Source organism: Dermacentor andersoni, chromosome 1 (genome assembly GCF_023375885.2).
Source record: "Dermacentor andersoni chromosome 1, qqDerAnde1_hic_scaffold, whole genome shotgun sequence".
NCBI lineage: Eukaryota > Metazoa > Arthropoda > Arachnida > Ixodida > Ixodidae > Dermacentor > Dermacentor andersoni.
In genome coordinates this window covers 278,524,573-278,537,800 of record NC_092814.1, presented here as the reverse complement: position 1 = coordinate 278,537,800, position 13,228 = coordinate 278,524,573, and the positions used below count along the sequence as shown (strand labels likewise).

Here is a 13,228-nt window from a genome sequence, read left to right as displayed (position 1 = left end):
TTCCCTCTCACACGTGCTGTCTTCTTTTGCATGCGTGACGTTCCTCCGGATGCAGCGGTGAGCGTTTGTCTCTCTCTGTATTTTTCTTTTTGGCGCTTTCTTTTTCTTGCCTTGTCTGGCGAGCTCGAACATTTGGATCCGAACGAAACATGTTTTTATTTTTCAGGACTCTTTTTTAGAGGGCAAGATAACCTTCGACACGGAATGCTAATTCGACCGCTTAGAAAATATTCATTTGTAGCACCAGTTTCTTCTTTCAATCACTTGAACAGCTTTAAAAAAATAAAAAAGAAAGAAAGCAATGGCCTCTAAAGAATTTTTCGCTTGCTTTCTGTTCTTTTTGGTAAAATTATGTTTGTTTTATTTATTCTTCTGCCGTATAGCATTCCCCAAACCCCAAACTTACCACTCCTGGAGTTCCTACCCGTGGCTGTATGCACGTGGACGCGAGTCCTTCCGAAGTGATGAAAAGACAACGGTATAAATTAACTAAACGCACCTGCACCGATGAACTGCATCCTGCTCGCGCATGGGGATCGCAGTTTTACGTTCGCGCAGTCGGTGGCCAAAGGAAGGTAAGTCACCGCCAGTGGCACTGACCGTAACAAAATTTTCACCGGCTTTCAATTTAAGATTTATCGTGTTCAATCTGCTTTATATTTACGATCAGATAAATTTTCCATTATGATGCATTGATCATTGTTGGATTAGCTCGGGAGTTAATCGGTCGCTATCGAAGAACTCGGTTTCGCAAAATTAAGAAAACAGCACAACTTATGACCATGGACGCAAGGGCGCAGAACACAATAGAGTTTCGAGGGCGGAAACTCTGCAAGAACGCGCGAACGACAAGCAGAGCGCTATGGCCGCCGAATATATCTCCTCTTTCGAGCCGTATCGGAAACGGCTCTCGCACGCGTGAGCGAGAGACGCGCAGGGTTGGCGAGCGCACACATCCACGGCGAGCGGAGAGAGCTCGTGGCGCGACTGCAGGTGCACTGATGGAACCGGTGCTATAAACCACCGCGAAAACAGCGGGACCGTGTATGCCCCTCGGTAGGGGGCCGTCTTTATTACGCGCCACAAACAAAGGTCTCGTCGACAGCGCCGGTGACAACGCGGAAGCCCCTCCATGTACGGCGCTCCTCCGCCGACACCAGCTCCGGTCACACGACGCGTCTGGACGCGAAGGGTCTTCAAAAAATAGACGGCGAAAGCCGGCGGCGCAGGTGATGCCACACGCCGCCGCTACGGCATCTCAACGCCAAAACGGCCCCGCGTATGTGACGCAACGTCGCGCGCGCGAGCCTCCTCGCGTTGCGCGGAATTTGAATAGTGGCGGCGGCAGTTGCTGTCCTCTGGCGCTGTTTCGATCGCGCCTCGGGGGCCCGCGTGGGCGACGCGGCGACCTTAAACAGACTCCCACACGATGGGCGTCGTCGCGGCTTCCTTGTACCGCGACGGCTTCGAATTCGCAGACTGAGCCACTACACACGTATATGTGCAGCCGCCGCCGCCGACGGTTCTGTATACGTGCGTGTGCCTGTTATAGTCAGACGCTGTTTGCGTCCTACGTTGAGGAGGAGAGCGAGGCTGGTTATAGTTAACGAAGCAGGCCGCATTCATGGCGAAAGGGAGAGCAGTCTCGCCCGATAGAGTTATACGCATGTTCGCCGACAAAAGCAGGCCTGTTGAAGCGCGGGACACTAATTAATTGTATCAGTGCGCTCCATGACACCGCCCAGGTTTTCGCACAGCTAAGCATGGGTTCAAACTTCAAGCTGACGCCTTGTTCGAGTCCTTGTTGGCGAACACGCTGCAGCGAGAGCAGGAGATAAACCGGGAAGTGAGCGGTGTTCTGCCATGCCACGGCGCGACACGTGGGTACATTGATACCGCGCGGGCAAAAAAAAAAGTAAAAAAGCTAATGAGGACCAAGGCGCCGGCTATTACACCTACGATACTTCTCTTCAAGGCCGGTTAGTAACCCAGCACCTTGCACGGGCCACGTTCACTTAAATCAAAAAGATTCGCATGTGCACATAACCACGCCGCCATAGACGCTCGTGATGTGAAAGTTTTAACACCGCTTCACGGCAATTCGCATTGAGTGCTATTTCACCCATGCATGTATAACTAGGTGCGTTCGAGTTGGGACAGGCTACTTGTTCTAAGAAGTCCCTCGTGTGTTAGTTAAAAGACAAAATAGTCCACATGCTAATGAAGTTGTTGTGCCATATAGGCAACGATTGCAAGTAGCCACGAGAGAAGCATTAGCCTCGAAGGTTCCAGGTAGCGCTGTTGTCGGAGCATAATCGTCGTGGGTGAGTAGGCTAACCAACACGTGCAGGTATGGCGCCAAAAGCTGACTGGTAATGGCCAAGAACGAGCCACTCTCGCACACTGGTGTCTTATGTATGTTGCAAGTGAAGTCGACAATACTTTGGGCGCCCCTCGCTCTGACCAATGTGACTACATTCCACGACCATGGTGGCTACAGGTTGGCCGGACCACGGTGGCCGCCTGTGGAAGCACGTGTTCACCCTGCGCTGTTGGCCACTACGGTTTTATGCTGCTGTTCGTCTTATGCCCCTAAGCCGGCACGGAGGACAAATTTGTTTAGAGGTTCATATCGACATAGCTTAAGAGCAGTCAAGAGGGTGCCGACCAAGACATACTTATGCAGGGCGTCGCGAACAAGCTCATGATGCTGAAGATATGGTAGCATCTTACCCATCTAAGCGCACATACATTCACGACCTCTTCTATCGCGCGACCATTGTCTATAGAGTCGTATAAATATAATCAAGGACACGTGATGTTCTGTATGTGTGCTAATTACTTAGGTGTGTCTGCCGCGCTAATCAAGATATCGGCACGATCCACCTCATGCATGAATTTCGCTGACATCGTCACCATTGGATGATAGCGGAGCTGTCCATCGACCCCATCGGACTCGCTCATCACGGCGATGCTGTGGCGAATAATTGACGCCTTGCGGCAGCTGCTGCCTCACCCAAATACACCTGCGGCAAGAACAGCTGTGGAAATAATGCATACCATAGGCGATCTCCTGCATATATGTGCTACAGTAGCCTCGACCACCAAGGTGGATATGCCGTGCAACGTCCACGTGCGTGTCGCACGAAAGCAATAGACGGTAGCGCTCATCACCACCTTATTCATACCACCTTCATCTTCCTATCCTGCTCCTGCAGTTCCCACAAGCCCCTTCCTCAAAGTGGAGTAGCAGGCTAGAACCACACCACTCAGGCCGACCCCTCTCTCTCTCTCTCTCTCTCTGTATGTGTGTGTGCTCAGCGGCAATTTCCTGACATTGCAGTGCAGAAAAAAAGGAAGTTGTCTTTTAATTTTTGTTAATGTTACGGCATATTTGTCGCGCTAGTATGGTGCTAGTATCGCGCTAGTATTTGTCGGCTAGTATGTATGCACGATGGCGAAAAAATAAAGATGTCGCTGAAGTTAAGTGCAGCTCGTGTACAACTACTGAAACCAAGTCGCTTGTTATATTCACTTGCGACGTTGCAGTCTCGGGCGCATTCTTGGTTGCCGCGCATATATAGAACAGCTCAGAGTGCATTATTTGCAACCAGACTGCAACCAGACTGCAGTATTTGAAGTGTCGATTGCGCCGTCCTGACACGTACGGAAGAACGTGACGAGGAGAAAGCCGTTCGTGCAAACTATATAGTATATCTACGAAAACACCGTCTATGCCTCTCCTCGGCTAACGTGGCAAACGAAGCGCTCGCAGCCTCAGCGCGTGCCAGTCGCCCGAACATAGCCCGAACCGCAGGGGTTGACCGCAGGGGTTGACTGGGATGGCGGGGAGCTCGAAGTGCGGTGCCTGCTCGAGCATTGTTTCAAACATGTGCCGCGCAGACGGAAGCCCTGCAGCGGCCCATAAAGGGGTGCCCCCGCTCATCCTCGCCGGCCCCTGGCGTCGCGTGACTGCGGCCCGTTCATGACGTGGCGACTGGCTTCCATCGGGCGCATGTTTACGAAATTCCCTGCCCGCGTTTCCCCTTTCGCGGTCAGCATCCCAAATGGGACGCCTTGTCTTCTGCCGTCTCCGCCAGTTTATTTAGGCTTCGGTTCGCAGAAGGAGGACCGCTCGCTGGCATGTGAGGTGTGCGTGGTCTTCTCCTTCTGCCCTGAGCCTCGGCCGTAGGAACGCGTCTATTTTTTGGCCCCCATCCCCCTGAGCCACATAATATCTTCTTCTGTGCCAGCACTGCTGTTTCTCTCGCTAGTAACCGGCGGGAAGAGAACATGGGTCATGTTAGGGCAGAATTAAACAATAAAGCTTCATTCTGAGTGACTTTGCTTACACGAAGTCACTCAGAATAAGCAAACTAAGCAGGCAAAAAAAAAAAAAAAAAGGTTAGCTTCGCATAAAAAGGCTTGCGGACATGAGCGTGTGGAGTCAAGGTCAACTGAGATGTATGCCGTGGACCTTGCGTCCTGGAGACGGGCAACCCCAAATTTCTTTGCCTGCTGCATTGACCGTAATCTGCACTGAATCGGCTTGAGCTGCGTATTACACATTTTAACAATTTTATTCACTGGCTCCTTACCTTACCTTCTTAATATAACAAGACCTATAGCTCCTTACTTTAACAAAACATTATGCAGATCCAACTTAACTGCGGAAATATATGTGAGGCGAAGCTTTAGTGAAGCGGTTATAAATGCTATACAATTGTGTTTATTTTCATCCGACGCAACGTGTAACCTCATGCCGAAATGCAAACACGATATCTAGCGGAAGCACACCACGAGATGTCGACACAACTATGTTACGAGGATTAAGGCCATGTGTGATGCTTGTCGACGGAAGGATGGTGATGCGAGGTGTATGTGCACACACTCTCGAGATGCATACGCACATTTAAGTATGCTACACCTCTTGTGTCACCGTGACACATATCCATTCTAGAAGACTGGGCAAAAACGGGCACATAAATAGTGGCATAGACCCATTGGCACATGCCCTATACATGACCATTGGGCCAGAATGGGTAGTCCAAATATAAGAAATTTAATGAAATCAACAAAGCCGTTGAATATGATGCGCTCTTTCACTAAGAGGTAAGTGTGCTATAGAGATGCTCAAAAGCCGACATTATATGTACAGGTTTTATGTCGTGATTTATGGTTCCTTATTGCGCAAGGCAGGCGTGTGCTCACTGGCGCACTGGCTCCGGGACGCGCTTCATGTGATAAATGCTGAAAGTCCTCGAAAATGGGCAGTCTTCCGCGGTTCAAGGCCGGCCCTGCAATGTGTGCAGTCGTTTCTCCGACATGGAACTCAAGATCAGCTCACGTGTGAAATCGTGGAAGTTGTCCACCACTTGAGAGAAAAAAAAGCCATGCTATCTTATTTCAATGGATACCAGGTCATTGCGGTATCATTGGAAATGATGACGCACATAAGGCAGCGCGGACGTCAAACAAAGGAGACCGCTGCGTCCCCATTCCTCTCTCAGGGACCGACGCTGCGATACAACTTTGCATTCTAGCACACACGCTCTCCTTAGCAGAGTGGAATACCGCATGCACATACAAGGCGCACCAGACTGCACAGACTATAAACACTTCACTGCAACTCAGACCTCCGGCCGGACTGCACCGACGCGAAGCGCCTTTTCTGTGTCGGTTGTGGCTGGGAATTGCCTTCACAAAAGCTTACTCAGCACTGATTGGAATGGCTGATAATCCTGCATGTGATGTTTGCGGATGAGAGGAGAACACTGACCACTTATTGTGTCACTGTCCTCAATTTCAAGCACAAAAACAACCTTTGTCCAACACATTGAGGAAACTGGATGATCGTCCTTTGAGTGAACAGAACACCGCCCCCACCGATCATCGGCTCAGAAGGCAGTGAAGGCACTTTTGTGTTTTCTGAGAATGCCTGACTTGCACGAGCGGCTTTGACTCAGTGACCGTCTGTACACGTGTCTATGCGCTCTCTCTTCTCTCTCTTCTCTCTCTTCCCCTTCTCCCTTCCACAGCGTAGGGTAGCCAGCCAGACTCTTGACTGATTAACATTCCTGCCTTCCTTATATCCCCCCTCTCCCTCTTTTTGTCGGCCAATATTCAGTGCTATACAAGCCAATTCATTTTGTGCTACTCGACGAGACAGCACGGAAGGCCACGAAAGCCGAGATAGTAGGCAAAGAAAGCTTTACTTAGAAGCTGAATTGTCATTTAGAAGAAACACGACCACGCTGATTGCCTCATTTTCAGCGCGGCCTATAGGTTCCCAGAGGAATACTGAACGCTATATTCATTGATAGAAACAAGGCGCCCGCGGTGCCAGTTCCAGAACATCTCTGATAGTCGCCTCCCATCCTACCTATACACTTAGGAGAAGAAGACCGACGAAAAGAATCGCATGGCAAACTGACGCGTGTATACGGCGCAAGACTTTCGTCATTCCGTCATGTCTCCTGCCCGCCCGCCTCGCTGACCATACATTCATGCTGTTGTACTTTGCAAAATATCCCCCGCGACGACTGATATACGAAGCCTTCATTTTCGATGTTTATGTCACACCACGAAAAGGGGATGAACGTTCACTGCAAAAGCGGTTCTTCTGGAGAGACGGTTCCCGTCGGCCGTATCTCCGTTCGTTTCTCGCCTGTCTAGCGCACTCGTCGGATCAGAATTTTTTACGGCTGTCGCGCAGGTGATGGAGGGGGTTTGATGCTGCTGCGGCGATCTCTTGGAAGCTCTGCATACTATTACGAGGCGCGAGCTTCGCAAGAGCCGCCGCCGCCGCCGCCCCCATCATAAATTCTCTGCCCACGTATTCTTCTGGCGGCGCCGTTCGCTTCACGACATAGATGGCGAATCCTTTATTGCGCCGGCAACTACTGTTGTTGATGTAGAGACCGTTGTAGTTTTTACACTGGTGGGAGGGCCTTAAGAAAAACTTGGAATATTGAGCTATCGGACTGTCCTGCTTTTAGCTTGCCATACGAGGTGTCAGATGTATACTTTACTAGGAAGTTAATAACGTTCGTCTTTTATGCGGGCGGGACTGTGCGCTTATACGAGTGGGATGTGACATACACAACATTAGAAATGCCGTTACCGTTGCCAGTGTCCGCAAAAAAGTAAAAAAAAAAAAAAAAAAAGGAAGAAAAAAAGAACGTTTACGGATCAGCACGTCTCGTGGAACAAATACAGGGGATTTAATGCTGCTCACGATTAGTAGCTTTTGCATGGTATTACTAATAAAACAGTTATCTACATGAGCAGTCATTGGCAGGCAAGGTACTTTGGATTGGGGCGCGTGGGATGTTTGTAAGACAGGTATGCTCTTCATTTCTTTGGGACGCCACCAAGCGTTTGGTACGACTTATTTTTAATTTAAAGCATGCTCCATTCTCGTTTCTGTACGGGTTTGAAAACCTTGCTGCATGCACTGCACATGCGTTTGCACCGCGTCTTTTCCCTCACTGCATGCAGTGCCGGACACTTGTCAGCCTTTGAGCTTCGATTTTTTATTGCGACAGTGTCTATGCGGACGCTCGAGGCGCATTCACGCCGTCGGTGCCGCTCCAATCGTTGCTATGCTGTCCAGCCTATCTATGGTGCATGTGCGGCTCGCGCTCAGAGGGTTAGAGAGTTGCCAGAGACGCGGAGTGGCGAAAAAACGACGAACCGATGGGGAGGCACCGCCAACGTTGCGCCGAATCGCTTCGGTGGCGGAGCCAGGACAGCAGCGCTCTGCCTTCCGCTGCTGACATGAGCGTTGCGCGCACGCACACTACGAGCACACTGGCGTTCCTGCTGAGCTGCTGTGGGTAGGCTTTGGTCGGAGCAGTACAGTTCAAGCTACATCCTGATCTAATATTTCACTTGGCGCACTGACTAACACTGACGGTATCACCTTGTGCGCTATGAAGGTGCGACGCCTGCAGCGCCACTGGCGGCGCGCTCATTACGCTAGCGCTGTGAGACGCCAGGGCGCTGTCGCTTCTGACCAGCAGGATGCTGCCTAGCGTACTGCATCGCGTCAATATGTCGCACCCGCGCATGGTTAGAACACCGTAAAAGGACATTAAGCGCAACGGTAAAACCTTGATATCGTCGTCAATGCTTCACCCTTTGAGCGAATTTTTTTTTTTTTTTAGTGTGCAGCTCTTAGGGCGCCCGTTTCTGCGGCGTGCGTCGACGTCGGCGACGTAACTGAGCGAACGAGCACAACAGCGAATGATGAAAGAGCGAACGAGGAGCGTGGAGATGGAAGGGGCGACGCGAGCCGCGAACGGCGGAGACCAATGAGAGCGGCTTCTTCAGGGGTGCGATTTTGTAGCAATTCTATTACTTTTTCCATGCCTTTTGCCGCCATCACTGAGCAGCCATTGGTCGAAAATGACCGGGCCGCGCCCATTTTGTCTGTCAATCACGCGACGTCAGGAACCCGCAAAAACTGTAATCGTCATCGTGACGTTGAGGCACTCATTATGCGGAGCAAAAGGCACGGATTTTTGGAACGGCCAGAGGCAGCTGGTGTCATGCGGACCCGCCCGATCGCGTGATGCGTACTCGTATCTGGTCTCAGCCGGACTGCTCGTTTCGTACTATTGTGTGCGCGCGTCAGATCTCGCTGGAGCTTTCTTGGCTTTCTTGGTTTGGTCTCGTTCGCGCTTGTTTCAACTGCCATGGTTTGCGATTGTTTCGTCATCTGATTGTATGCGCGACGTGAATTGTGAAGTACTTTCTGGAAGCCACGCGACACCAGTGATTGCACTGGAACCTTCAACGAGTCACGTATAAAAGCCGACGCTCTTGAGCCGCGGATCAGATTTTCGACGATTGCCGACTCTGCTACATGTCTCTTTCAAATTATTTGCCTCAGTATATCGCGAAATGAAAACACGTATAGAGCTGCGTTCGAATTTCGTATTAGGGAGTATCGAAATCGTCGGTGCACTTTATTTTTTCTGCAAATATGAGTTTGGTTAATTACTTTCGTTATGTATGTTTCATTGCCGCGATAAACCAAATGAGATCGTTGTATTTAAAAATAAGCAGCTAAAATGCGCTTCATGGTGTTTCATTCTTCTGACAGTATGTATTGGCGAGACAGGTGCACTTTAAGGTTAACATGAATTGCAGAATAAACGCAAGGTCGGGTTATGTGGATATCTGGTGCTTCTTGTCCTGTCTTCAGTGTGCTCTGTAAAAATGTTGGCAGCACCTTGGTGGCTAGAGAGAGAGGCAAGATTCAAAAAAATAAAACATCTGCTTGTTTCTCTCTTGTCCACGAACGTGAATTATTGGAAAATTTATTATGAAGCCAGGTGGTACCCCCGCGTGCATTTTCGAACGTGCCTCCGCAATGATAACCTCGGTGCCTTCTCTCTCGTTTGCAGGCAGAGTACCGTGAACTCTATCGCGACTACACGCGGTACAACCGGTCCGGATCGTACAATGGCCGGGACCAGAGCGGAAGCCGGCGCGGAGGCTACAACGGCTACGCTGAGCAGAGGAACTGCAGCTCCTGCTCGGGATGCAGATGTATAGGAGAAAAAGGATCTCGGGTCAGTTGGATGGCGAATCTCGCTGTTCGTTTGGCTAGCCCTCTTAGTACTGCTCTCATGTGCCCTTTAATGCTTCTTATGGCCATTCCAGTCAAGCTCAAAAATATCCCCAGTTATGCGGTACTAGGGATGTAGTTAATCGCACACCTTGTGTAGCAAGAAAGGCATTCCCTTCAGATCTGATAGATCAACAACTTTCAAGGAGCCTTCTGTTTTCATCCACCCCTTCACTTGGGTGAAGAACACCATGTGGTGCAAATAAATAAATAAATAAATAAATAAATAAATAAATAAATAAATAAATACTATAACGTGGCTTCACAATAAACAAAGCGACCTTTTCTTTACCTGTGTTAAACCATCTCTAGAAGGAGCCATTTAAGGAACAAAACAAAATCAGCGAGGATGATGTTCAACGAAAACAAAATAGTGAAGCCAGCAGACTGAACTCAACAAAACACGGTGCCTCGAGTAATTGTCAGTGATAATTAAAATCGACAGTATCTGGTTTTGCGCTATGCTTCACAAGCGCCTATCAGGGGTGTCGTTGCCGACGACTGTAGATTGCGAAACGAGCACCGACAAGCGAAGAAGCCGAGCCCCTCCGGCGACACACGGCACTTTGAATAGGCGGTGATGGCCACTTCCCACCACATCGCAATCTTTATCCTCATACCGCAGTCAAGAATAGCATAGCAGTACACCTCTGGCTTACTCGACCTCACCTTATTCAATCTGAACGTGTTTTTCAAAAGTGCCAGACAGTTCCCGTATGCAGGATTTCTTGTTGAACAGAAAATCGGACAACTCGAACCTATCACGTTTAACGGAAATTACATTGTTTCGTACATAGCGTTTCTTTCTGCTACTGTTCTTATCGACCCTTATCATTCATTTGCTCCGTCCTGCTCAACGCACGTACTTTCTCGACGAAGAGTTCATTACAAGAACTGGAGTGTGTTAATGTCGCCTCTAGCTGTGCAAGCGTCTCTGACTGTTCCGCACTGCACTGATGCTTACAAAGACAGCTTTCAGTGAGAGCTGTCTGTGCGTGCGCCTGTGCAGGCGCAGTGTTTTCCCTCTGCGTCTCATCTATTGCCCCCCCATTCTCCTCCTCCATCGAAGGGTGTAGCAAAACCGAAGCTATTTTCCTTATCCTCCATCCATTCCTTCACGCCCTTCTTCTCCATCTGTTCCTCGGTAAACGCGCTAATTTTGCGCTCCTTTTCCGCCAACGCAGGGAACGCCAGGCCTTACCGGTCCATCAGGACCTCCTGGCATCCAGGGACACCCTGGACCCGAAGGCCTGCCTGGTGACAAAGGAGAGAAAGGAGAGGCCGGTCGGGACGGACCCCGCGGCCCCAAGGGAGAACGGGCGAGTACTCTACGATTCGGAAGCGACTTTCCCGCGTCGTGCGTGCGAGCCAAGTGCACTCGAGAATTGGGACAAAGTTTTATACGAACTCGCAGACGGCGCTTTTACGAATCGGCGATCGCCCAATGCTCCAAGCTGCTGTCATGCTGCACGGTGCACTGATCTTGGCAAGGAGGGCTTTAAGCAAGAGCTGCGTGACTTGTGCACCTACAGAAACAGCTGCGGGCGATTCGGGCCCGGACTGACCTTAGACTATAAATTTTACTTGATGTTCTCAAGTTTTTTTTTTTGTATGTATGCAAAGAAAACAGCGTATTCGAAATTCAACAGGTGCGATTTTAGGCATCGACTTCACAACGAGCGGGCATTTCTAACGCGAAACAAATAGTTCGGATGAAATGCTCTTAATGTTCCTTATTTATATCGCAGTGTAGGATTTACAGTTGTACGTTCTTTTGTTATCTCGTTCTTTTTTCACAATTTTTGGAGTATATTATGTTTTCGAGCTCGGCATCACGAAAAAGCACTATAGCAACAAAGAAAGAAACAGGCTTTACAATACTTTTATCTGTGTAGAGAATTAAGCGAAGAAATGCGATGTTATGGTTGCTGCAAGCTTGCAGCGAAATGGAAGTTCAACACTGAGAGATCGAAGAGAAAAAGAAGAGCCACTAACAGGAAAAACTCTAAAAATGATGCAATAGAATGCCGAATTATTTACCATAACCGCGGTGATTTTGTTTGGTTTTCATCAGCTAAAAGTTGCAATGCTTTCATCCTCCACAGGGAAAAATGGGTATGCCCGGATTCCCCGGAATTAACGGAATACCGGTAAGTGAAATGTGTTGCTCTACTAAGGAGCGCCATTAAGGCAGCTTGTATAGTAGGCGAAGTCATTGCCTTTCGCATGCCTAAATTAAAAATGCACGGCGTAAATATTTCCTCCGTCGCGCCGCATCACGGCGATGATGTCTGCGGCTTCATTGCCTCGCCTGATGCGTCCCGCTCATCTCCGCAGGGCATTCCAGGATCTCCGGGATCCAGAGGAGCTCCTGGCCTCGACGGTTGCAACGGTACAAAGGTGCGCAAATTCTGAGATTGCGGTTCTAGGGAATGTGCCTAAAGAGGGCAAGCAACCTACTACTTTACAGGTCAGCGGTTCAAACTCGCATCAGGTCTGTAAGGCGTCGTATGAGCGGTGCATGCGCATAAAGAGGGCATTAATAAGCAGTTGCTTCTGATATATACTTGCCCTGTATTTCGTCACGGACAATCTTGGATATATTCGCCATAAATAGCAGAAGTATTTTTCCTGTTAGTTTCTTAAGGTGGTCGGTTAATTTTTTTTTCTTTTGACACTAGTTTACATTTAAGCGAGAACACCAGCAAGGACGTAACTTACCAAATCTTACAGCACTTTCCCCGGAGCTCATTAAGGACGTGCCGTGTACTACTCTCCTCACTGTATGTATATCTGAAGTGGTGTGAATCAGTCTCTTTGAACGATAGTCAGTTCTGTAAGCATTTCTGCTTCGCATAATAACGGACAGGAAACTTATCCAGTTTAACTAGGAACAATAGAGGACACACGTATGACTTTCGGCCGCGCTGAATACTGATTTTCACCAAAGTGTTTTTTTTTTCAAGCTAATTGCTTACGATACCTTTACAAATCTGATTCGGGTGCATTCCATCGCTGCCGCCTAAACCACACGGTCACCATGCGGCTGTTTCCAAATAAAACGGCGGGAGCAACAATGCCTCACCCCCCGGACATGACATGGCGTTTGCACTTTACTGCTGCAAGAGACACGTGCAACGAGCGCCGGCGATAGTTCTCGAAGCCACTGCGCTTTTCGCTGTGATATCTGTACGCTTTCTCGTTTCCACTTAAGCCGGGAACAAAAAGCGTATCTCGTTGCTTGTTCTTCATTTTTTTTTTTACATTTCTCTGTTCACATTAACGTTAATCCTGTTACGTTGGTCACAGGGAGATCCTGGCCCACTCGGTCCTCTCGGACCGCACGGACCACCCGGTGACCCCGGTCCACCTGGTCCTCCAGGACCTAGAGGAGAGCCCGCCTACGGACCCCCAGGAACCAAGGGAGAGAAGGTAAATACTGCCAACTCTCGCTATTTCGCTATTATCCCTCCAGTCGCTCTGTTCTACCACGTGGATGAAACTATTTCGGTGTAGTTCACAGTTACCTTGCACGACTGAGTATATATTTTCTTCTATCATAATAATTATTGTGGACTATTTAACCATCTT

At 49.2% G+C, this 13,228-nt stretch overlaps 1 protein-coding gene across 1 annotated transcript in view; it reads left to right on the top strand.

The window, feature by feature from the left end:
* Positions 1-13,228, top strand: part of Col4a1 (Collagen type IV alpha 1) — a 69,721-nt gene that overhangs the window by 24,228 nt on the left and 32,265 nt on the right. Inside the window, exons 3-7 of the mRNA XM_050196175.2 lie at positions 9,414-9,581; positions 10,822-10,956; positions 11,743-11,787; positions 11,975-12,037; positions 12,947-13,069. Of these exons, the coding sequence (XP_050052132.1) occupies positions 9,414-9,581; positions 10,822-10,956; positions 11,743-11,787; positions 11,975-12,037; positions 12,947-13,069 (534 nt within the window). The remainder of the gene's footprint in view (positions 1-9,413; positions 9,582-10,821; positions 10,957-11,742; positions 11,788-11,974; positions 12,038-12,946; positions 13,070-13,228) is intronic.